At 40.8% G+C, this 26,288-nt stretch overlaps 1 protein-coding gene across 12 annotated transcripts in view; it reads left to right on the forward strand.

Moving 5' to 3' along the window:
- The window catches only part of SYNE2 (spectrin repeat containing nuclear envelope protein 2), a 323,976-nt gene that overhangs the window by 267,747 nt on the left and 29,941 nt on the right, over positions 1-26,288 (forward strand). For all 12 annotated transcript variants that reach the window (XM_060418145.1, XM_042252596.1, XM_015097110.3 and 9 more), the window contains 7 exons: positions 2,111-2,205; positions 3,412-3,646; positions 8,072-8,266; positions 10,456-10,581; positions 16,742-16,897; positions 19,231-19,389; positions 20,074-20,240. In XM_060418145.1, the coding sequence (XP_060274128.1) occupies positions 2,111-2,205; positions 3,412-3,646; positions 8,072-8,266; positions 10,456-10,581; positions 16,742-16,897; positions 19,231-19,389; positions 20,074-20,240 (1,133 nt within the window). The remainder of the gene's footprint in view (positions 1-2,110; positions 2,206-3,411; positions 3,647-8,071; positions 8,267-10,455; positions 10,582-16,741; positions 16,898-19,230; positions 19,390-20,073; positions 20,241-26,288) is intronic.

Here is a 26,288-nt window from a genome sequence, read left to right on the forward strand (position 1 = left end):
GTTGATCATTTGCAAAACTCTCACACATTTCATAAATTTCCAAATATTGTTTTGCTACTCTGTTTTATTAATGACTGAACTCCTCCTAGCCAGGCTTCAGCAATACATGAACTGTGAACTTCCAGATGTTCAAGCTGGTTTTAGAAAAGGCAGAGGAACCAGAGATCAAATTGCCAACATTCGCCAGATCATCAAAAAAGCAAGAGAGTTCCAGAAAAACATCTATTTTTGCTTTATTGACTATGCCAAAGCCTTTGACTGTGGAAAATTCTGAAAGAGATGGGAATACTGGACCACCTGACATGCTTATTGAGAAATCTATATGCAGGTCAGGAAGCAACAGTTAGAACTGGACATGGAACAACAGACTGGTTCCAAAGAGGGAAAGGAGTACGTCAAGGCTGTGTATTGTCACCCTGCTTATTTAACTTATATGCAGAGTACATCATGAGAAACATGGGCTGGAAGAAACACAAGCTGGAATCAAAATTGCCGGGAGAAATATCAATCACCTCAGATATGCAGATGACACCACCCTTATGGCAGAAAGTGAAGAAGAACTAAAGAGCCTCTTGATAAAAGTGAAAGATGAGAGTGAAAAAGTTGGCTTAAAGCTCAACATTCAGAAAACGAAGATCATGGCATCTGGTCCCATCACTTCACGGCAAATAGATGGAGAAACAGTGGAAACAGTGTCAGACTTCATTTTTTGGGCCTCCAAAATCACTGCAGATGATAACTGCAGCCATGAAATTAAAAGATGCTTACTCCTTGGAAGGAAAGTTATGATCAACCTAGATAGCATATTGAAAAGCAGAGACATTACTTTGCTAACAAAGGTCTGTCTAGTCAAGACTATGGTTTTTCCAATGGTCATGTATGGATGTGAGAGTTGGACTATAAAGAAAGCTGAGCTCCAAACAATTGATGCTTTTGAACTGTGGTGTTGGAGAAGACTCTTGAGAGTCCCTTGACTGCAAGGAGAGCCAACCAGTCCATTCTAAAGGAGATCAGTCCTGGGTGTTCAGGAAGGAATGATGCTGAAGCTGAAACTCCAATACTTTGGCCACCTCATGCGAAGAGCTAACTCATTTGAAAAGACCCTGATGCTGGGAGGGATTGGGGGCAGGAGGAGAAGGGGACGACAGAGGATGAGATGGCTGGATAGCATCACCGACTCGATGGACATGGGTTTGGGTGGACTCCAGGAGTTGGTGATGGACTGAGAGGCCTGGTGTGCTGCAGTTCATGGGATCGCAAAGAGCCGGACATGACTAAGCGACTGAACTGAACTGAAACTCCTAGATTTTTCTGCAGTAGGTGGAACTTCTGGCCCAGCATTGGTTTCTTAGAATGGGAACATGGTGCCACTTCACCAAGAGCGTGTTAAAGTACTTCAGCTTCTCTCCATATTTTCACTGAGTAGTTCTATAAAGTATTGAGGCACCTGGTATAACTCTAACATAAATAATTTTGCAGAGGAGTTTCTCCATACTTTCACTGATGTATGTTTGAAAATCCTTCTATAGGCAGATCCTGCATTTCCAAACTATGCATGATTAGTTCACTGTAACTTTTTGATTAAACTGATTTAAGTCTGCATTGTTACAGTAAGGTCATCCACTGAAAATGAAATCTGAAAATGAAAACTTTGAGTTAGTTGCTGAACAGTTTAGTTTCTTCCTCTGCAAATGGATCTAATAGTATTTACTTGAGTCCTAAGCTGAAGAAAAAGTGAAACAATGCTTGTTTTACTGAGTGCCTCTCAAATCGAAGGAAATGGCAACCTACTCCAATATTCATGTCTGGAGAATCCCATGGACAGAGGGGCCTGGCAGCCTACAGTCCGTGGGGTTTCAGAGAATCGAACACAACTGAACGACTGAACAACAACTCAAATCAAAGATGCCCAATAAATGGGTCTTATATGTAGTTATTATTAGACCTATTTGCTTCTAAGATTGTATTTATAGGTGTGATGATTAAGCATTTTTTGCAGTTAGGTTCAAATCATTTGAAAATAAATTATCTCACATATCCTCCGTAGACTTTATTAGGAAATTCATGAAAACAGTTTTCACTCATATTTTACATTTTAATTCATGTACAGATGTTAGAAGCTGAAGTTTCTATAAACCAGACAATTGCCGATTCTTATGTCACCCAATGCTTACAACTCCTGGACACAGTAGAAATAGAGAAGAGGTAAGCTCTCCAGGATTCATGATGGCTGTGAGAATGTGGAAGGCAATGCGACTGGGTGGGCCTTCCACCACATAAATCTTAACATCAATGTCTGTGGCCTTGTGATTGATAGAGCGCTATGGGGCCAGTCTTCTGGCTATATATTAGGATAAAGTCTTGCTTCATGGCCATAAAAACATCAGGACCCCTTTTCCCTGTGGTAGAGGGGTGAGCTTAACAGATCAGATGATTTGCAAACACATTTCTGCCAAGTCCAGTTAACTAATTTTTTTATTCCAAAGCGTCATTTTATAGTATGTTTTCTTTCTACCTTCAGCCTCATGATATTTTGCTATTTAAAAAATAAATTTCAAAGGACTGTTCTCAGTAGGTGGCTATGTCACAGTTGTGAAAGAAGAGACTTCTCTCTATGTCATGAACATGGGATGGGGTCTCTGGGCAGTTCCAGTCGGGCTGAGCAGAAGCCCTCAGACAGCCTGGTGGCACTAGCTGCACCTGCTCACACAGCTGGTGCCCCTGCCAACAACAGCCCAGAGTGGGCCTGGCCTCCTAAATGACTTCTCCATACATCTCCATAGGCATTCGCTTCCTCCCATCATTCCCCATATGCTTCTGAATCTTCTCTCGGCATAACTAAGAAATACAAACCCATTTCTTCCTACCTCTGAGGTACTAAATTCAAGCCAGTTTCAAGATGATTAACTACTTTTGATCTGATTAGCATGATTTTTCCCATAATAAATAAAAGGCCCTATTTCTCACATGAAGGGTGTTATTTATCTGGGAAAGAAATATCTGAGTAGTTCCAGAAAGCATGTTCTTTATTGCTGCAATTATGTAGTGTATAACCTTCAAGTAATCAATAACATTACAAGGGACCTACCTATTCATCCGTTTGCCACTGACGCCATGCTTAGTTTTCCGTAAAGCACTTGGTATAATCTGTGTCAAAACAGCTTGTTTGAGGTCATGTGTGTCAGCAAAATACCAGGCCCTGTGCAGCTCTTTTCTGCTCAGTACCTTTCACCATCCCACACATTGCCCCCTCTAGCCCCACATTCCCCATCATGTTTAAGTTGGATGGTGCTCAGATCTACAGTAGTCTTTCTAGGTAAAAAGGGCAAATCTGAGTTCCTATTACACGTTGATAGTTATTTTTTTCTACCCATAGATGTCAGAATTCTCTAATCATCTATTTCCCCCAAGACCAGAATTTGTTTGGAAGTTCACGAGGCTCAAGGAGCAGTGGCAGAGTGCAGCCCAGGGCGTTCGCCAGAGGAAGAGCGACGTCGATGAGCTGGTGCGCCAGTGGCGGTCCTTCACCACCTCCGAGGGGGACCTGCTCCGCTTCCTCGCCGACACCAGCCACCTGCTGTCCGCAGTGAAGAGCCAGGACTGCCACAGCCTCCACCGAACGAGAAGCCTGATCCATGAGCTGAAGGTAGTGTGAGCCCAGCAGCAGTGTGGGAACCGCAGGGTGCCTTTATTTGAAAGATGTTTGTTTGCTTCAGGTTTTGTGTTTTCTCTGATGTTCAAGTGTGCTCTCTGCAGTGGGGAGGCCAGTTGGTCATGGGGACCTTACTCAGCCATGTCCTCAGCCTTGTGGGGTCAGAAACCCAATCTTATCCATTCATCCAGAAATGCTGAGGCTCTCCTGGGCTGTGGGCACAGAGATGGACTGGGGATGAGTAGGGGGAGTGCAGAAGTTTGGGGTGACATACCTTTACAGCCTTGTGCTTCAGTCGTGTCCGACTCTTTGCAACCCTATGGACTGTAGCCCACCAGGCTCCTCTGTCCATGGAATTCTCCAGGCAGGAATACTGGAGTGGGTTGCCATTCCCTTCTCCAGGGGATCTTCCTGACCCAGGGATTGAACCTGCGTCTCCTGTATCTCCTGCATTGCAAGCGGACTCTGTACCATTGAGCCACTGGGGAAGCCTGACAGACCTTTAAGACACTAACAAATATATAAATGATTAGCACAGTAGTAGTTTACAATAGGACTCCTGCTTACTCTTTTTTATAAAAAATAGTTATTTATTTGGCTACACCAGGTCTTAGTTGTGGTACTTGGGATCTTTAGTTGCAGCCTGCAAATTCTTAGTTGCAATAGGTGAGGTCTAGTTCCCTGACCAGGGATCAAACCCAGGCCCCCTGTATTGGGAGTGCAGAGTCAGCCACAGACCACCTGGGAAGTCCCAGATTCTTGCTTACTCTTGAAGGGCAAATTCATCTCGACAACAGCGTTTCCAATACAAAAGTTGCTTGATGAACATAGGACTTAGAACAATTAGTTGGCAATTCCCAGGGCATATTTCATTGAGTCATTGAACCATGCGTCACATTAGAGGGACAGTTAAACAAACCAGCACTCTTCAGAAGTCCTGTGCTTGCCTCATTTGTTTATCTAGGTGTCAAATATTAATTGAGTACCTGTTCTGTGCTGGTCACTGTTCTAAATGCTGGTTATGTTGTGTGGACTAATAGAAGACCTCTGCTCTCATGTGGCAATCAGACAAATCAATAAACTAGAAAATACTAGTTTGTCTGATTGGGGGTGGGGGGATCAGACAAATTAAAAAATAAACTATCGGACTGCAACATGGCATATGTGGGTCATTAAAATAGGGCCGATGATGGAGAGACTAAGTGGCTGCTTTAGACTGGGTAATCTCTGGGGAGGTGACATTTAAACTGGAACCTGAGTGATAAGGAGCCAGCTGTGCAAGGAGTTGAGGGTTGGAGGCAGTTCAGACAGAGCAGTTGGGGAGCAGTTCAGACAGAGGAAGCAACTTTCCTGAGTCCCTAAGATGGCAACAATCTTAGCAAAAAAGAGGAAGAAAGAAGGGTCATAGGATGGGTGTAGCCAGTAGGCAGCAATGATAGAAAATGGACTTGAGAGGCAGTCATGGAGGAGCATTTTGGAGAGAGGCGTGACAGCTGCGTAACAGTCTGGGTGTAATAGGAAGCTGTTGAAACTGGAAAAGGAGGCCACATGATGTGATTCGTATTTTTAAAGGTCTTCTGGTTGCTCTGAGGGGGATGGATTGGGGGTGGGTGTGGGGTCACAGAAGCAGGAATCCCAGCGTATTACCTCTATTTATTGCTGCAAGACAGCGAAGAGTTCTTATTCTCTCATATAGTTCTGGAGGTTGTCAGGGCTGTTAGGTGGCTCTCGGCAGGAGTCTCTCAGGCAGTTTGAGTCAGATGGCGGCTGAAGCTGGACTCATCTGAAGGCTCCCTCACTTTCATGTCTAGTACTTCAGCTCTGGTGTTGGAAGAATCCCTTGGACTGCAAGGAGATCCAACCAGTCCATCCTAAAGGAGATCAGTCCTAGGTGTTCACTGGAAGGACTGATGTTGAAGCTGAAACTCCAATACTTTGGCCACCTGATGCAAAGAGCTGACTCATTTGAAAAGACTCTGATGCTGGGAAAGATTGAGGGCAGAAGGAGAAGGGGATGTCAGAGGATTAGATAATTGGAAGGCATCACCGACTCAATGGACATGAGATTGGGCAGGCTCCGGGAGTTGGTGTTGGACAGGTAGGCCTGGCGTGCTACATTGGGTCGCAGAGTCAGACACGACTGAGCAACTGAACTGAACTGAACTTCAGCTCAGACAGCTAGGATGTGGAGCAGCTGGGGCTCCTTGGGCTTCATTCCCTGCAGACTCTACATGTGGTAGCTTCCAGTAGCTGGACTCCCTACATCCAACTCACGGCTTCAAAGGTGCATGTCCCACGGAAAGGAGAGCCAGGGAGAAGCTACACCAGCTTTTTAGACCTTGCCTTGGACATCAGCCACTTCTGCCATCCTCTGTTAATCAAGGCCATCACATGTGCCCACCGGGGTTCACGAGGAGGGGGTAGAGGTACCACCAGTTGATGGGGAGGGGCAAGGTTCTAGAAGAGCATGTGGGGAGAGCATATGGGGCTGGTAATATTGTTGTGGCCATTCTGTGAAAAATACAGTCTGCCGTAACTCACGGCTGTTTCAGTGGTCTTGGTTAGTTGTTAGGATGGAGAAGACAAGGGTGATCACAATGAAGATCACAAGGCTGTTTGTAGGTGACGCTTACAGGATGTGCTTATGGTTTGGATATGGCAGGTAAATAAAAATCTAAGTCCAGGTGACTCTAGGTTTGGAGGTCGAGGATCTTGGTGAATATTGTGCTGCTGACCAATCAGGGGAGACTGGATGAGAAGCATGTCTTTTGATGAGATCAATCTGAAATGGCTAAAAGACGTCTGTAACAGTGGCTATGTCAGCAATACTGAATATTAGAAGGACAAGTGTGGAGGGGCAGTGTTCCTTGAATTGCAGGGGTTTTTTTCATTTGGTTTTCATGGAGTTTTTTCTTTGTTTGTTTTGATGTTTTGATTTTTCGGTCATATGGCTTCTGGGATCTTAGTTTCCCAACCAGGAGTTGAACTCAGGCCCTGGGCAGTGAGAGCTTGGAGTCCCAACCGCTGCACCACCAGGAAATTTCCTCTTTTTTGCATGTGGGCTAGCCTAAGTATTGCTGAAACTATCTTTGTAAATAAATGCTCGATTGATTTTTTTAAAATGTCAGCTTCCATTTTGAAAAATGCCTATATTATGTCTCCCTTGAGAAATTTGAAAATAAAGGAAGTCATATTTACAACAGAAATAAAAGCCATTTTTTTCTTCTGAAACCAAATGCTTTTGGAAATATGAATCAGTTGTATAGTTTTGACTTCATTTCTGTGATATAAATACTTGGTTTTAGTCCCTTTTAAAGGGAAATCTATATGATATCCAAAGAGAATTTTTAAAAGCTATCCCTTTAGGGCAAACACTGATGTATATAAGTGTTTAAGTGCTAAAGTGTCTAGTTTTATATTTTACCTTTTTTATTTGTTCTCTCCTTTTATTTTTTTTTAATTAATTTATTTTTTTTACTTTCTTTTACTTTACAATACTGTATTGGTTTTGCCATACATTGACCTGAGTCCACCACGGGTATACATGCATTCCCAAACATGTTCCCCACCCCTCCCACCTCCCTCCCATAACATCTCTCTGGGTCATCACCGTGCACCAGCCCCAAGCATGCTGTATCCTGCGTCGGACATAGACTGGCGATTCGATTCTTACATGATAGTATGTTCTCTCCTTTTAAAAAAATTATTTTTTTATATATTTTGAGTAACTAGTAATTATCAAAGATTATAATTGTGCAATATTGAGAAGTATAGAACAAAATACAACTATTGGAAGACAATTTCTCTATAATATTGTGTTGGCCTCTGCCACACGTCACCATGAATCAGTCACAGGTATACGTATGTCTTCTCCCTCTTGAACCCCCCTCCCATCTTCCACCCTATTGCATCTCTTTAGCTTGTCACAGAATGCTGGGTTGAGTTCCCTGTGTTACATAGCAAATTCTCACTTGCTTTCTTTTTTACATATGGTAATGTATTGTTTAGCATAATGTACACATTCTACTCATGTGGGTTAGAAGTAAGCTGACTATATCATAATGGTGATGGTATTTGCTCTTAGTATCAGATCTAATACTTCAGTCATTTTCTTAATATTCTTGAATTCCTTTATCTTGTAGACTTTTATTCTGTGAAGTGTATTTTTATACACCTTTTATCAACGCTTGAAAATTATTTTAAGAACACATCATTTGGTGGTGTGCTGTCTACTCAATTAAATATCAGCCTTTGATGTGAATGAGTGTTTGTGTGTGTGTGTATTCTAACCAGATTTGTTTAATTTATATCTAGTTTAACATTTAAGAGAGGCTCTGAATGAAATACAAACACATGCAAAGAGTCATATTTTGATCACATCAAAGGCTTAAGCAAATTACCTTTTTTTTTTTTTTAAAGAATAAAGAAATTCATTTCCAGAGGTGGCATACTACCTATGCATTAACCTTGGAAGCTGGGGAAAAGTTACTGAACACAGCTAACCTGGAAACGAAAGAATCAATTAACAAGAGAATCAGTCAACTTCAGGACAACTGGAAGGACACAAAACTCCAACTTGGAGAAATGATTAAACGGTTCCAGAGCACTGCAGAGGTAACTCAACATTTTCTTTTCCTTTCATGGTATTTAAATGTAGTAACATAGAATTTTTCTTTGCTCTGCAAAGATGGCAATGATTTTAGGAAATCACAATGTTGTAGGTCTTCCAAGGGACCTTAGGTCGGGTCCTGCTGATCCACAAATAATGATAGTTACCTAAAATAGTAATATATAATGTTAATGGAAAAGCTTAATGTTAATATCTAAATACTTGAGGTGCTATTTTATACTTACCTTTATGAAACAGGAAACTAACTCATGTTCAACGGAAGTTCAGTAACCAAAGCTAACATTCCACGTGTAGTCTGTCTTTGAATCTAGTATATGAAAGTAAATATAGTGATGCTTCATCCTTCTGCTACCTTCAAAGAATCCACTTTTCCATGTAACTAAATTTCCCAGATAATTTATGATTATACCTCTAAAAACCAAAATGTCTTCTTCTGAGTGATTATTAGAAAAATCCTTCATTTTTTTATGTTAAAAAATCCCAAGTTGTTCTTAAAAATTCTGAGCTGCTTTGGGCTTAACTCCTGCGTTGTTGTGCTTTTTGAGTTCTTATGTGGTTTTTATGGTTTTTCTTTCTTTCTATTTAATGTTAAGCTGTCTATTTTTACTTTTTATTTCTCTGAGAATACTTACTCCTTATAGCCTACTCTTTTCTCTCATCTGTTGTGTGTGTATCAAAACCAGATAACCAAGCTTGTCAGAGATATTTTTCTGAATAAAGAATAAATATGTGCTGAGTTAGGGCCTGAACATCTCTCCTATAAATAAAGTATCTGAATTTTATTTGGTGTACAAACTGCATGAAATTAGTTAACTCCCAGACCGTTGCTGAGCACGTGCCATGTTTGTAAACGCAAGTGAAGGTTTGGTGGAAGTGAAAAGGACTCACAGTGTTGTTTCTTCACTTTCTTCTTGGGTATGTTCCAGAGGGTTGATGTTGCTAGATCAAGTGGCTTCTCCTTAAGTGCGGGTTAGCATATAGTTGGGCCAACCCAAGGATATTTAAATGTCAGTTGGACTGAGGAATAGAATAGTGTTTGAGTCTGTGTTTGTCTGTTTTTAGTAATTTCGGGAGAGTGATTTTAGTAATATCAGGAATAGAAATTTATCCTAATGAATTATAATCTCCCTTGAAAATACAGGCAGAATTGGAAAAAAAAAAATACAGGCAACTATTGTTCAGTAATGTAAGGTTTAAGGAAAAGATCTAGTATGAAAGAAAGGCATCCACAAGGGAAACTGTAGCCTTAGATCGACTCACTTTTTTTTTTTTAATTGGAGTATAATTTGTTCACAATGATGTGTTAGTTTCTGCTGTCAACCATGTGAATCTGCTGCGTGTGTGCCTATATCCCCTTCCTCTTGAGCTTCTCTCCCACCCTACTTGGTCATCACAAGCACTGTGCTGAGCGCCCTGTGCTATACAGAAGCTTCCTGCTAGTTATCTATTTTCCACGGGGTAGCGTGTGCATGTCAACACTACTCTGTCAGTTCATCCTACTTCTAACTGTATGTACTTGGACCAGTCAGTTTTCTCTGAGTTTCAGTTTTCCCATTTTAAATGTGATACTAACACTTGCCCTGTCTCCTAAGCTTATTATAATTACAGTGAGATAGTGAAATTGAAAAAGCGTTAAAGCACTCCAAGCAGGAGGTGGCAGTCAGAACAGTGGTGAGAAATAGAATGAAACTTGACTGTGAAAGGGTCACTAAAGCCAAGCTATGTCTAGAAGGGGGAGAGAGAGCAGAGGGACGGCACTAGAAAAGACAAGAAAAGTGGTTGAGTGCTTTTGCTTTTCAGTGTTAGCAGAGTGTATGGCCAAGACTGGAAATGCTAAAAATTAATCTTTCCAGTAGCCTTTGAAATGTGAACTTTTCCAAAATTAAAATAGAAACAAGTTAGCTAGATCAGAGATATGGGGAGGGAGGAAGAAGTATTTCTAAGCAAAAAGCAACCCAGTGGTTGAGATGAGCCACACATAACCCTGCAGAGAGGCGTAGAACATCTTGTCATCCCAGCTGCTTTGTCGGCTAAGACAAGGACCTCAGTGTCTGCGTGATTTACAAAGACACATTTAATAGAGCAATTACATGGATTAAGTTAATTATCCTTTTCCTATAATTCATTCTTAAACAGCAAAGTACTTACCAATTTTACCACTGTTTTCAAATAGACCTGGGACCAGTGTGAAAAGAAAATCAAGGAGTTGAAAAACAAGCTGCACGCTTTAAAGGCACAAAGTAAAGACCCTCTTCCAGAACTTCATGAGGAGCTCCACACAGAAAAAGAACTGATTAAGGTATTGAGTTCTGAAGTAGTGTTCAAGATAATCACTCAGCTGTTTTCTGAGAAGTTGAAGTGTTTGTCTTTCATTGTCTGTGTGAAACAAGTTTTCAGGTCCACTTGGAAAATATTTTTTCTACCTTCTCTGTAATACACCATGCTGGTTGCTGAAACAACTAGAATCCATGCTTTTTGAGATTCATGTGTGAAGGCTAGAAAGATTTTTCAGAAATTCTTCTTTTGGGGGATTTTGCCCTCAAATCGTCCTTCTGTTTCTCCTCTGTAACATAAGATGCGGCCTCTGAGATTACATTGAAAGCTCTTCCTTTATCAAATGGCCTTGTGTTTGAAATTAAAGCTTGACTGAAGAATTAATTTTTAGAGGACAGTAGTTAGGGGTTTTGCTCAAATACAATGTTTCTGTAATATTTTCCAAGCTATATTCTGCTTAATGGATACTACACTCGCAAAAATTCCTGGGTATGTCAGGGCTTTGCAGAAGACAAGGCAAACTCACCAATAGGAACTTGGACCAGTTAAATTTCCAGGTTAGGAACTCCCTCCATCTCTTTCCTTTCTGCGGATTTGATGTTGGAAAGACATCCACAGCCTAATGGAATATAGTTTAATTTTTTTTTCCTTCTTTTAGTTACTTCAGGGATCTAATTGAAAATAATTAGAAAGAATTGAGTAGCCTCCTACTTCAAGCTGTGCTGGAAATTAGTGTCTTCCTGCCTGAACCTTTTTTCTTCATTGTAAAAATTTCTAACATGCAAAAAAATTCAAACATAACAAATAATATGACAAACTTCCATGAAACTATCAGCCAGCAGAAAAATAAAATATTACAAATACAGTTCAAATGCCCTGTATGATCTCCAAGGTATTCCCTGTCCCCAGAGGTATCCACAGTCCTAAATCTGGTGTTTTACCATTCTTATGCATTTCTTTATCATTTTACTACATGTATATGTAGATCTCGGTGGAATATAGAAGTATTAATTTTGTTTTTAAACTTTATATAAGCAGTACCATTACTCTGTACTTAAGTCATAAAGATGTACATTTCCTTCTTAAAGTTTTCAAATTTTACTTTTTACACTTACAGAGTATTTTTATTCACTGAAGCACTGATTTTTGTTTTGTTCATATAGATGCCTATTATCCTGTTGTCCATTTACTGATTAGTCCAGTGTCCAATATCAGGTTTCCATATATGCATGGTTTAATTCTTGGTTCTCTGCTCTATTCCTATCTTAGCATTTATACCAAATCATCTCAAGTACTGTGTTTTATGTGAATAAATCTTCGTTTCAGGTGTGGTGTATCCATCCCTCATTCTCACATGAGTGTGGGTGTCCTTGGTTCTTTGGTTTCTCACAGCTTTTAGAAGCCGCTTGTCAAACTAATGGAAATCCTGATAAGCATTACAGTGGAGCTGTATTGAATTTATAGAGTAATTTGGAGGAAATTAACATCTTTTTTGACATCGAGTCCTCCTGTTTTCAAATATGGCATATTTCTCCTTTTAGTCATGCTGAGTGTTTCATAACTTTCTTTATGTAGTATTGTACATCTTTTGTTAGATTTATTTCTTGATGTGTTACTTTTAAAGCTATTGAAAATACTGTCTTTTTCTAATTATATTTTTTGTTTATATTGACGCCTAGAAATGTGACTGACTTTTCTGCATTGATACTATATTTAACTGTCTTGGTAAACTCTTTTATTAATGCTGATAATTGTGTCAGTTCTTTTGGAAGTCTATGAACAATTACCATTGGTGAATAATGACTTTTTTGGTTATTTTAATTCTTAAACTTCTGTTCCATCTACATTGGTCAGTACCTCCAGAGCAGTGCTGTAGAAGCATTGATAGCTGGCCCCTATGTGTCAGTCCTGATTTTAAAGAGAATGTTTTCATTTCACCATGAAGTATGATTTTTGCTGGTCATGTGTTAGTAGATGCCTTTATTAGGTTAAGAATGTTCCTGACTATCCCTGATTTTCAAAGTTTTTATCATCTCTATATCTTTAAGTTTGGATCTAGACTTCAAGTAACAGATAAGAGGACTTGGAGTCCCTCTGAGCTGACACATAGACTTTCCTCCCATCAAGTCCAGAAACCTGTGCAAAACGTGAACCATAAGCCCACGTTCAGTTCAGTCACTCAGTCGTGTCTGACTCTTTGAGACCCCATGGACTGCAGCACGCCAGGCCTCCCTGTGCATCACCAACTCCCAGAGTCCACCCAAACCCATGTCCATTGAGTCGGTGATGCCATCCAACCATCTCATCCTCTGTCGTCCCCTTCTCCTCTCACCTTCAATCTTTCCCAGCATCAGGGTCTTTTCAAATGAGTCAGTTCTCCACATCAAGTGGCCAAAGTATTGGAGTTTCAGCTTCAGCATCAGTCCTTCCAATGAATATTCAGGATGGACTGGTTGGATCTCCTTGCAGTCCAAGGGACTCTCAAGAGTCTTCTCCAAAACCATAGTCAAAAGCATCAATTCTTCGGTGCTTAGCTTTCTTTATAGTCCAACTCTCACATCCATACATGTCTATTGGAAAAACCATATCTTTGACTAGACGGAAAGCCCATGAGGAGGCATAATTTCTCCCAAGTAGGACAATTCTCAGTTTCCACTAGGATCCTTTCAATTTCCATAGCCTCAGCATTCTATTTTTCTGTGCAACGAATTGGGGAGAGAGGGCAAGAGCATTGAGTTCATTCAACCTATGACCATTTTCCAGAGAGATCCCAAGTAACCTAAAGCCTGTCCAGAGCTGTGTTTATCATTCTTAAGTCACTTGGGAAAATACGTAACCACTCAAACTTTACTTTCCTCCTTGGAAAATTACATTCCCATCACAGCCAAGTTGACATATGGGGAAGTTGCTTTACATGGTTATATGTGTCTATATATGTGTATGGTTTATTTGTTGTTGTTGTTCAATCACAAATCGTGTCTGACTCTTTGCAACGTCATGGACTGCAGCACGCCAGGCTTCCCTGTCCTTCACTGTCTCCCAGAGTTTCCTCAAATTCATGTCCATTGTGTCGATGATGCCATCCAGCCATCTCATCCTCTGTTGGCCCCTTCTCCTGCCTTCAATCATATTTTATATGCTAACTATAAACTGTTATGAAAATTATTATCGCTATAGTGGGCATCAGTGTTCACAAAACTTGTCATATGATTGAATCCATGGGATAGTTTTAGTTTTTAAATAATTTTTATTGAAATATAGTTAATATACAATATTATACTAGTTTCAGGTGTACTACACAGTGATTTGACATTTGCATGCATTATGAAATGATTACCATGATGTCTAGTAATCATCAGTCCTCATACAAAGTTATTACAATATTATTGACCATGTTTCTTCTGCTATATATTACCTCTCTGTGGCTTATTTATTTTATAACTGGAGGCTTGTACCTCTTCATTAAATATTTTTTGAATAAGTAATGTGGTCACATGGTTCAGAATTCGAAAAAGTATACATGAAAACTTTTTTCCCATCAGTTTCTCTCCACAGAAGCAGTGTTACCAACTTGTTATATTTTCTTCCAAAGATGCTCTATGCATATACAGACAAATACATACACACACACACACACACACACATATACACAGATTCATGTTTTGATCTTCTTTTTACCCAGCTGGTAGTGTAGAAAAATAGGACTTGACCATCCCAACAATAATTGAATCCACAGGAAGGCTTAAATGCTGTTGTGCTGTGTTAGAGTTCAGTCAAAGCCTGTGCAGTGCACCACTTTATGTAGTCAAGTTTTCCATCATATTCCATATGGATAGTTGGAATTTCACAGGTACTTTTGCAGTATAGAAAATTTATCTTGTTAAATCAAGAAAGGCAAACTTACCTGACATGTTCTCTTTTGCAATTAGTTTTGGTAGCAAATCTGGAGTATTTTCTTTTTAAAATGGAAGTGTGAGTTTTGAAATGTTTATAGAAATAAGTGAACTTTTTCAGCCTTAATAGATTACCTCAATAGACCTTACCCAATATATTGTTTGATTCCTTGCTTTTGCACTTAATATTTAGGAACATTTTAAAGCTCTTGAGACATACTGCCAAATTCTTTTCTTTCAATCATACATTTTGATATTTGAGGATTTACTTTCTGCTAGGTCTCTTGGTAAGTGCTAGGTGGGCAGTGCATTGGTGAGAAATGTGATCACGGCTCCATCCAGTGTGGAGCTGATAGTCTAGGCTACTGGAGAGATGCGTGTTGACCAGAGTCCCACCATATGGGTACATATGACAGCATGTGTGCGTAGGGTCCCAACCTCATCCCATGACTCAGAGAAGGCTCCTCTAAAGAATTACCTGTGTCTGAAACCTGCAAATGTTGGTAGGAATAAGCTAAATACATCTGGGGAAGGATAAAGGTGAAGAACTGGGTAGCATCTCAGGCAAGTAATTAAAGAACAACAAATTTAAACATAACTAGGTCAGACACGACTGAGCGACTTCCCTTTCACTTTTCACTTTCATGCATTGGAGAAGGAAATAGCAACCCACTCCAGTGTTCTTGCCTGGAGAATCCCAGGGACGGGGGAGCCTGGTGGGCTGCCATCTATGAGATCATACAGAGTCAGACATGACTGTAGCAACTTAGCAGCAGCAGCAGCAGGAATTATTACACATATTAAACTTGTCCCCCAAATATATAAAACTCGATACCAAACCATATGTGGAAAAAGATAGTCATTTCTTTGAGAACACAATGTGGCAGTATTTATTAAGAATCCCAAAATGTCCATATTCAAAAGTTCTACACCTGTTAATTATCCTTTCAATTGTGGGAGAAGACGGGTTATCCAAACCAAAATTGATTTAAACCGGGCGGTGGATTACTTACACCGGCCACCCCTCTGGGCAGGCGTCTGAGCCTGCACTTTTGATCAGGAAACACTGAAGTGCAACCATCTTCCGGTCTTGAGAGTCAGTGAATGGCAAACCTCTGCTTGTGGCTTTCCTGCTTCAGGTGATGAAGCTGGTAAAAAAATGTTCCACAGCAGAACCTGCTCTCATCCACTTTACTAGAATCGTGAAGCAAGAAGTAGGCAACGGAAGTTTAAAGTGATGATTTCTCCTCTGAAAAAGATGTTATTTCCTAAATCTCCATGCAACCTTTAAAAAGAACCCTCTGAACCATTCTATTCAATGTAAATCCTTATTGGCAAGTTCATGCCAGTGTAGCTTTTAGAACTCTAAAAATCAATCAGAATTAACCCATTTTTACTGTTGCCACCCCTCAGACAGATTACTGATGTAAATGAAATACTCTCTTCTTTCAGATTTCAATAGACAGGTATGAATAGAGACCCTTCAAATGTGCCAAAATACAGAATATGAGAAGCACAATAAAAATCTGGAGGTTTCTTGAATGTTTGGGCTGTTTCATTTTACCTTCTCTCTCGTGAAAGTAATTATCTAGATTAAGTCCTAGAATTCAAAAATGTTTTAATTTGACCAATACTTCATTTAAAAAGAAAAAATTGTTTCCAGAGCCAGAGGAAATTTTCTGCTAACCCATCTCTGGCGATCATTAGGGAACAATTTTTTTTTCCTTCAATTATATTTATTCTTTTTGAAAGTTAACCAAAATTATTCACTTAAGAGAAGCTGTCGTTATATGATTGCCACATAGCAACAATGCTTATTGTTATTTCAATAAGCAACAATGCTTATTGAATTTCTTAAGGTGTTTTTAAAAGTAGGGAAATCACATTTTATACAACAGTCTGTAACACAGTTTGAGGATTAAGTGTATGTAGGTGAGAGAGATTGTTGTGAGACTCCAAAAATACTTTACTTTCCCCTAAATAAAGGTAAAGACCTACTTGATTTTAACATAGAGTTAAGTATAGAAAAGTCTGAAATACCTGAGGAAGTGAAAATAAAGGTAGAAAAGAGTTCTGCTTTGGGAAAATAGGTGCTGAGGAATTGGCCAACCACAGCCGCAGAGGCTGGCCCTGGGCTGTTTCTCATTCAGAAAGTCCCACCCCTTTTCCTGGCCTCCCCTCCCCCAGGGTCCAATCAAAGGATTAGCTTCTACAGGTTTGGAAACAACAGCAGCTTGAGTTGAAGAGTTTTCTTTCTTTTTTTACCCCTTTCTTTCTTGTGTTTAAATGCAGGAACTAGAGAAGTCTTTAGCTAACTGGACTCAGAACTTGAAAGAACTTCACACAATGAAGACCGACCTAACCCAGCACATTCTGGTGGACGACGTGATGGTTTTGAAGGAGCAAATAGAACATTTGCACAGACAATGGGAGGACCTCTGCTTAAGAGTAAGTCAGTTAACTGCAGGGCACGGCTCTTCTGAAGTTTATTGAAATGTCTCCGAAGGCCAGACAAAGTAGAAAGGAGCTTAATTTCATTGAACCGGGAGGCCCTTTTCAGTTGGAGCCTGGGCTGGTGCTGTTCCTTGAGAAGCCAGCAACAAGGTTTAACAGATTTGACCCTTTGTTTCTCCAGCACTCAGTGCTGGAACTTTGCACACTCTTAATGAGCTTTTTAAAAAAAAAAAAAAAAAAATCACCTTCAGAGCAAGGGGGAGGGGAGGATTGCAGTTTTGAGCAGCTGTGTGCACTCTGCTCTCGGTCGTGTAGAGATGACAAGTACCAGTCCTTGTCTGAGAATCAGAACTTCAGCAAAGAGGTCCAGGCTGGCCTTAGAGCTGTATCTCTGCAATATCTGTTGTGGGCCCAGCACACAGCAGGAGTAGTACTGAGTGCCGGGCTCCAGGGCATTTTATCAGCGCATTCTGCATTCACATGCAATCCAGTGTTTATTTCAAGTAGCTGGCTTTTAAACCTCTGTGAAAGAGAGTCAACTGCTACACTTACTATCTCAGTGAATCACTTATACTTATTAAGAATTGAGTTGTAGTTAAGGTATTACACGGTGTAAGTAGATGACAGGATCAGGTTGGAATTAAAAGGTTCAAATAGATCTTTTGTCTTAAGAACATTTAATTCTAAGAAAAGTTAAGTCTTTAATTTTTGTAAATGAAGAGATGTACATAAAAGTTGAAAATTCAGACACTTCTGAGTGCGTTTTAATTAAAAATGTTTTTCCTTCTTTATTTTAGTATTTAATATTCATGATATACCTGTCCTTTTAGAATTTTAGAATAGTCCTTTTAGACTATTTCAGAATAGTCCGTTTAGAATTTTTATTCAAATTTTATATAACAGAAAAGTGAGAATATGTAAAAGATACCCTAAAAGCTAAGGAAGAAGTGAAGACTGGGGCCCAGATGTTCCTAATTGTTACCATCAGGAATCCAGTCAGAATGATGCTATACAAAATGCCAGGATTTTTAGAAGCTGAGTTGAATAGATGCTATGAAAAACAGAAATACAAAACTTGGGTTTTAGCGATAGTTTTTTTGGCCCTCTCAACACATTTGGTTGGGTGGATGTAGAAGCATTGGCTACTTTTGCTTCACTCTGAAAAGAGCAGAGGGGTTTTTTTGTTTTGTGTATAGTTGAAAAATGCCTAGGAGTTCAACTTTGGTTCCCGCATTTGTAAAGTGGGATGTTAAAAGTTAACCAAAAAAAATTTTAAGGTTACCCTTTTTATCTCTAGGATTCTGAAGATTTCTAAGACCTGGGAATACTGTGTACATTTAAAGAGGCTGATTTGCATTCTTTAAATTTATATTTATTCAGTAATAAATTTGAACCCTGGAAGGAGGAAGATCCTTTGCTGATGTCAGCTTGGGGGTTGCTTCTGCATAACAGAACATTGGGTATTTGGGGGTCAGCCTGCTCACTGCAGACCAGTATTTGATTCCATTTCCATGGTTTCTATCCAGAGCAGTGGTGCATATGGGGAAGGCGGATTAAATGAATGATATGCATTTTTTAAATTTTGCTTTGTTTTTGAAATATACCACTCAAACATTTAAGTGATGTTGATTTTTGTCATTCATTTGCACTATATACATAAGATTTATATTGTGACCAAGATGATAGTTTTTAAATTAAACAGGTGGGACATTGGCCTTAAGTAAGAATAAGGACTTGATCATTTTTTAAAAAGAAAGGATTTGGATCATAAAACAAAATAGTAACATGTAGCAAGCAGTAAATAAATCTATACTTAAAGAGTAAAGAACAAAATAAATTTAGGTGATGGTTAAAATACATTCATCTAAACTTCCTGTTTCTAATTTTTAATAAAATGCGGTAATAATAAATTGAAGAGCATGGCACCCCACTCCAGTATTCTTGCCTGGAGAATCCCACGGACAGAGGGAGCCTGGAGGGCTACGGTCCATAGGGTCTCACAGAGTCAGACACGACTGAAGCAATTTAGCAGCAGCAATAATGGATTACCGCATTATATTAAAACTGTTTTGGATAAAGGTGAATCCTTTTGGTCAGTTACACTTCAGGTACAATCTTTTGTTACTGTCGCTTTTTAAGGCATTTATCAAAGGTGTAAAACTTCTGTTGACCTCAAACCCTAAGTCTTTAAAAGGCAAAAACATAATAATTTAAGTCCTTGGGATCACCTGAATGGAATCCATAGTCCTTTTGATGGGGGGTGGGGAGGAAGAGAAAGTCTTTCCTTCCTGCCTATACTCAGCTGCCAAATGCATTGTCATTTCCAGGTGGCTATACGCAAACAGGAGATAGAAGATAGACTCAATTCATGGATTGTGTTCAACGAAAAAAACAAAGAGTTGTGTGCATGGCTGGTGCAGATGGAAAACAAAGTTCTCCAGACAGCAGATATTAGTATTGAAGAAATGATTGAAAAGCTCCAGAAGGTGAGCAGGAGTTCCCAGAGGGGTGCGGTTATGACCACCATGGTCTTCTCTGCCCTCCTCACTCCCAGACTCAGAAGTGTATGCCGTAGGCATATTTCCAATGAGGTGGGAAAGGTGGGCTGTCCTTGGTGGGCAGGGTGCTGTGTACTAGGGCATTGCTTTCTCTTGGTTAGGAAGAAAAAGGGGCTCACGGCTTCTTAAGCCTCAGTTCACACCCTAGGTGGGTTATGGTTTTTCTAACTTGTTAAGACGATCCCCTGGCCAAAGGAGAAAGACCAACAGCAGTGGGGCTCATAATTGTGAAGTGGTCGCTGATTCCCATAAGGAAAGGAAGAAAGAACCTTCTCGTCACAGTCACCCCAAGTGCCACTCAGTTAAACCTCAGGAAAACTCTTGCTGATATATCAGGCTAATTTAGTTATACCCTGTAGTCCTCAGCTCCCAAGTGCATTAGAATAACTGTGAGGGAAACCAGGGCTTTTGAATTAAGAAAGTAACTACTGCTTTATGTATTACACATGCACTTTTGACTTTTTAGCTGCTCACTAAAGGGTTGCATTAACAGGTGAGAGAAGTGTTTTTATTTTTTAAGAAATTTCAGGAGGCACAACTGTGTGTTTGTATCTGCCAAAGAAATGAATTTTCTGTAGTGATTCTAGCTTTGTGTTTTGGTGCCTCTGCCAGGACTGCATGGAAGAAATAAATCTGTTTAGTGAAAACAAGTTACAATTAAAGCAAATGGGCGACCGGCTGATCAAGGCCAGCAACAAGACAAGAGCAGCTGAGATCGATGACAAACTCAACAAAATCAATGACCGTTGGCAACATCTTTTTGATGTCATTGGCTCAAGGTAAGGAATGGCCTAAAAATGGGTTCCTACTCCCTGGCTACAGTGGTTACCTCACAGATCGCAAAACTGAACCCCATCTTCCTCTAAGGTAACCCAGCAGTTTCCTGAACTTACAGATAAAGGTAGAGCTTGATAAAAATGAATGGAAATTCTTATTTTGATATTATAGGAGGATTATATTGTAGCACGGTGGTTTAGTCATGAAGTCATGTCTGACTCTTGCGATCCCATGGGCAGTAGCCTGCCAGGCTCCTCTGTCTGTGGGATTTCCCAGGCAAGAATAGTGGACTGGGTTGCTGTGCTCTTCTTCAGGGGATCTTCTGACCTAGGAACTGAACCCAGGTCTCCTGCATTGCAGGTAGATTCTTTGCAGGGAAGCAAGGAGATAACAAGTATATCTCACCTTTTTTTTTTCTTTAGCTTAAAATTTCGCATGACTTAGACTTGGTTTAAATGAGAGTTGGTCCTTGAGGAAGAGGTATTATTTAGAAATTCTAACACTACCTTAAGATTTGTGTGAAGTCTTAAGATGAAGTTATGCCAGCCTGTTGTTGCTTGTGTGTGGCAAGTAGGTCAAAGCATTGGCCTGATTTTCTGGGGGCTGCTTCTGGGGGTCCCTGAAGGTTCCCCTCCCTCTAATCACCACCATCAGAGGAGTTGGGCTCATTCAAGGCAGGGCCCCTCTGCAGGTTTGTGCTGGGTGTGCTAGGTCCCCAGTGGGCATCTGGTCCTAAGACGTGGAATCCGGAGGTATGGCTGTGACTGTAAATCAAGGCTGTCCAGTGCTTATCAGAAACAAGACTGACCATTTGATCTCCCCTCACAAATAATGATGACGATACCGCCCAGGACTTCTAAATGTTTTCTGTCTTCTCTGTCCAAACAGAGACCCCAACCAAAGTGTTTTTCAGTTGTAACCTGGCACACAAACAACAGTCACCTGGCTTTGGGGCCATTCATGCAGCTTTGTTTGCACTGGCTGAGCAAGTCTGTTACATAACAGAACGCTCACATATTTTGACCACATGTAGAACATGGACCGTACAGGAGAATCCTGTAAGATAAATGAAACACTGGGGAGTACGGAAAACAGAATACTCTTAAAAATCCTTTTCTTTTACCCCATCGTTTACCCTAAACCTTAAGTGAACCTAGTTCAGTAAGCAGAGGCACCAGGCTATGAGAATTACACACTGGAAGTGCAATAAGATGAGTCAGTTAATGTTAATGGGAGCAGACATGCCAGCAGCTGTAAAGTCAAGTGGTCTGAGAACTCAAATCTCATCTTCCTGGAGTGGGGGTGGGGATTGGGAAGAACCTGATGGAAGAGCAGTGTTCCCAGATGGTCTTTATTAAGGGGGTGGAATTTGAGTGTTCCTGGTGGCAGAGAGAGAGAAATGTACGTTATAAGCAAAAAGGTACAGGGTAGGGCAGAATAGAAACTGTTCAGGAAATTATAAGAAGCTCCACTGGCTCAGGAATAGGAGATGAAGCTTTTAGAGAGGTAGGTTGGAGCTAAGTCTTAGACAAGCTTAAATCTCAACTAAAGACTTGGCCTCCTAAATAAAGTCTGAGTCTTTCATGATTTTTTAGCAGCTGAGGGTCTGTTGAAGATAAATACTAGAGTGATTTGGCTGGCAGCATAACTTGGGCTAAATTTAACATCTCTTTACTACCAGTTGGGGGTGGGGTTGGGGGGGAAATCTATGTTAACTCAAGAATAACATGGTGCTAACTCAAGTAAGAGCACAGATTTTGAGCTAGTCCTGACTTTATCTGACTTCTACCTACCATGGAAACTTGAGTAGTGATTTAACCTTTCTAGGCCTCAGTTTCTCACAGAGAAGGCAATGGCACCCCACTCCAGTACTCTTGCCGGGAAAATCCCATGGATGGAGGGGGCTGGTAGGCTGCAGTCCATGGGGTCGCCAAGAGTCAGACACAACTGAGTGACTTCACTTTCACTTTTCACTTTCATGCATTGGAGAAGGAAATGGCAACCCACTCCAGTGTTCTTGCCTGGAGAATCCCAGGGACAGGGGAGCCTGGTGGGCTGCCGTCTGTGGGGTCGCACAGAGTCAGACATGACTGAAGTGACTTGGCGGCAGCAGCACTGATTACATCAGAGTCCACTGTGTGAATGAATGACAACACGTGTCTTGAATTTGTCACAGGCCCAACAGTGAGCATTTATTGAATGCTATCATTATCAATGCTATCATTGATAGTAACTTACTATCATTGTCTTTCCATAAGAAGACTTTAAGTGGCACGTTTTTTGAGTGTTCGAGGATTCCCTTGCTTTTGTCTAACAGTGAGAGGTCTTTCTTCCATGAAACCAGTATCTTTGTCTTATTTCCAGTGCTTAGAACAGTGCTTCAGATAATTTGTTGAATGGATGTTCCAGGACATAAGAATGTGATCATTTCTGTTGGGTCAGTTGTGACTGGTATGCCTTTGTCATCACTGTCTTTATCTCCTAAGTCTTCTTGGGCACCTGGCACTAATCCAAGGTATGAGGACATCATACCTGTTCTTAGATCATTCAGGAGCTAGATCTAGATCCTGCTTCCTGAGGGCTAGAGTGACTATGCATTCTTACTCATGCGTGCTTTGGTTCTATCACTTCAGAGTTAAACAGACTGCTTGCTTTCCTCCCTCCTCTCTAACTGCTGGTCTTCAGCCAGTTGCATGGTGCGAAAGAAGGAAAAACAGCCAGTGAAATTTCAGTGGTCTTTCTAGAAGGAGCAAAATAAGGAGTTAAAATAATAGCAAATATATTGGCTGCTGGCTGTATTCTTCACAGTGTGCCTTTTATGTCTGATTCCACATAATCATCACTGTAATTCTGAAAGGTTGATGCCATTATCCCATTTTACAGATGAGGAAATTGAGGCACTAAAGTAACTTGGCACGATTGCATAGTCAGCATATGAGGCAACCAGGATTTCAACTCAGACAGTCGTATTGCCTCCCTGCAAACCCAGACCCTTCTGATTTGTTATACCAAAATGAGTAGACCATGTTGAAATCCATTCAGAACTGAGGAACTAGAAAAGAATAACTGATTTTACCTTAAAGCAAAGGCCAGGGTGAGACATACGACTGATAGTCTAGGAAATTTAGTTACCATGACACTTCAGGTGAATCTGTGGGTTGAGGCAGCAAGCTTGAACTTGCCATGAATTGACCTCATGTATTAATAGATCAGCTCCTTGTCTGATCACTGGCACTCATCACATCACCATCAGAAAAGCAGGAGAGGGTCTGCACAGGCTGCAGAAGTCAAACCACACGGAGGAGAACCTGCAATCCTGCAGGGTCCGTTAATAACCCCATTTGTCCAAAGAATTCTGGACATCATTTAATCATGCCTGTCCTGCCCGCAGTGTTCCACTGCTTCATTTCTGTGGCAGGAGACAGCGTCTCTTATTAAAAATAAGACTTGGAGGGAGACCATACACAGGCACCCAGCTTCATGACTTTAAAAAAGTCGCTTCAGTCGTGTCCAACTCTGTGTGACCTCATAGACGGCAGCCAGGACGGCTCCCCCATCCTGGGATTCTCCTGGCAAGAATACTGCAGTGGATTCCATTTCCTTCTCCAATCTGGAGCAGTGATTCTCAGATTTAAACATGGAGCAGAATCCTTGGAGGGCTCCTGAGAACATGGATGGCAGGACCCCACCCCCAGAGCTTCTGATTCCCTAGGTAGGGGAATGTGACCATTCTCTGGGCCGAGAATGCGTATTTCTAGCAAGTGCCAAGGTATTGCCAATGGTTCAGGTCTGGGGATCACAGATGGAGCGAGCAACCGGGTGACTTGCCACTTATGGTAACCTTGTGGCCTCTGTAGCGTATCTCCTTGTTGATGAACCATGGGCTAGATTCTGGATAAAAAAGCACCAGGACAATGATGGCTCCGTCCATATACACGTGTGTAGTATTAGTGTATGATCCGGGAGGTAGGGGGAAGGTACTTTGACCCAAACCATGGTTTTTCCCTGCATGCATAGTGTTTTTCAGCTTCTGTAAAATTCTTAAAGCAAAGAGTCTAAAGGATACATCTTCTGAAATAACCAAATAATCAGGGGGGCCGGGGTGCTTAAGTCAGTCTTAATGCCAACTTCCTCACATAAGGTCACTTAGGCCCTGGTGGTGGTTTAGTCGCTAAGTCGTGTCTGACTCTTGTGACCCCATGGACTGTAGCCTGCCAGGCTCCTCTGACCATGGGATTCTTCAGGGAAGAATACTGGAGTGGGTTGCCATTTCCTTCTCCAAGGGAATCTTCCTGACCCAGGAATCAAACCTGGGTCTCCAGCATTGCAGGCAGATTCTTTACTGACTGAACTATGAGGGAAGCCCCTGGTGTGGGCACTAAAAATCACAGAACAGACGCTTGATCAGAATTGCTGCAGGAGCTTTTAGCATTCTTCATGGGCCCCTGGGTGGCCTCTTACATTTGTGACATCTAAACTCTTATCAAATATGTTATTAATTTCTTTCATAGAAAGGTCATTTGAACCACTATGTATTTTTCAGTGAATGGTGTGAACCCAAACTGATTTGATGATATATTAATTATATCCAACTATGCTCAGTGACAGATTAAATGAGTTAATTTTTTTAATTGTAGACATTGGCTATGCCTCTTGCCCATGTTTTCTTTGATAATGTCATTGAAAATGGATCTAGTGAAACCTGAATGCAGAAGAGATGGCTAAATTACAGAAGCTGTTTTTCAGAACCACCAATATGTGTGATTCGTGTTTTGGGTCAGTTGGGTTACCTATTAAAAATAACAGTTAAGGCACAGGATGTTGGGTGGTGGACCAAGGGATGCAGAATTGCCTTGCTTCAGCAGCACAGACTAAAACTCTGAAAAGAAGGTTCTCGGCCATCAACAAGACTGATGCCAAAGAAAGCTTCAGCTCAACACATAATCTTACCTATGTGTACCCTTGATTTCAAAATCCCAGTAGCTAAACTCCTTAAAAATCCACCTCCTTTTGTTTCTCAGAGCCTCCATCCCCTTTATTAATCAGAGCCTTCTCTGTGCCTCCTGAAGCAGGGGCCCTGTGTCCTCAGTGAGTCACTGTCTAATTGTTCATCTTGATGGAGCGTCTTTGGAGACATGGGGTTAGTCTTTAAAGTTTTAAAGACTTTTCTAGCAGCCTGTGAGGATAATCTGGTGAAAGCTTTGCATGCCTAAAAGAGATGAGACGGCTGACCGGAAAGACATACCCCAGAGTATCTCCATTGGTATCTATTGGGTGTTGGTATCACTGGTGGTTTTAAATTTTTTTTTTTTTTTAATCTCTGTTTAGTAAATGTTCATTATGGAAAAAAGAATACAGGAACTTTTTTTTTTTTCTTAAAAAAATGTCATAAATGTTGTTACCTTTCTTCTCATCTCTCTTTGATGGTAGCATCATTTAATAGACTTGGCATCCTTAGGCCACTGTTATGAAGGAGGGATGCACTCAGACACACTACTTTATGGTCCCTTTGTAATTAGACTAGATAGCTCTCCTGCTATTAGCAAGATCAAGTCCATGAAAAAACTTTTCAATGAAGCATAAATTTCCTACCAATGTGAAAAGCCCACCTGTTTTATATTAGTAGCAATTAAAATGTCATTTAAGCACAGCAGTTATTACCATGGCAACTGTGTGTTAAGATTGTGTTTCCATCCCTTGAAGAATGGGCAAGGAGATGTGTGCCTTTTTAAACTGCTACGTTTTTCATTGCTCTCCTTTTATCTGTATTTTCTCAAGGTTACTCTGGAAGAGCAAACAATGTTGCTAGTCATAAAGCTGACTTGCTCTGGTCTTAGCAGGTTGCCTGATTTAGTGGGACTGGAAGGACTTAAAGGTTTTTAGCACAGAGAGAGCCAGATGTGAGGTCGGCTTCCCCCGTCTCCTTTTTCCTTCCCATCAGCCCCATCGTTCCACCTCTAGAGCTGGCGGCTGCTGCTCTCAGGGCCGGCAGAAATGCCTTTGTGAGGGTCAGGGATCTTCCCCAAGGAGACAGCAGCCATCACAGGGAC

Source organism: Ovis aries, chromosome 7, assembly GCF_016772045.2.
Source record: "Ovis aries strain OAR_USU_Benz2616 breed Rambouillet chromosome 7, ARS-UI_Ramb_v3.0, whole genome shotgun sequence".
Classification (NCBI taxonomy): Eukaryota; Metazoa; Chordata; class Mammalia; order Artiodactyla; family Bovidae; genus Ovis; species Ovis aries.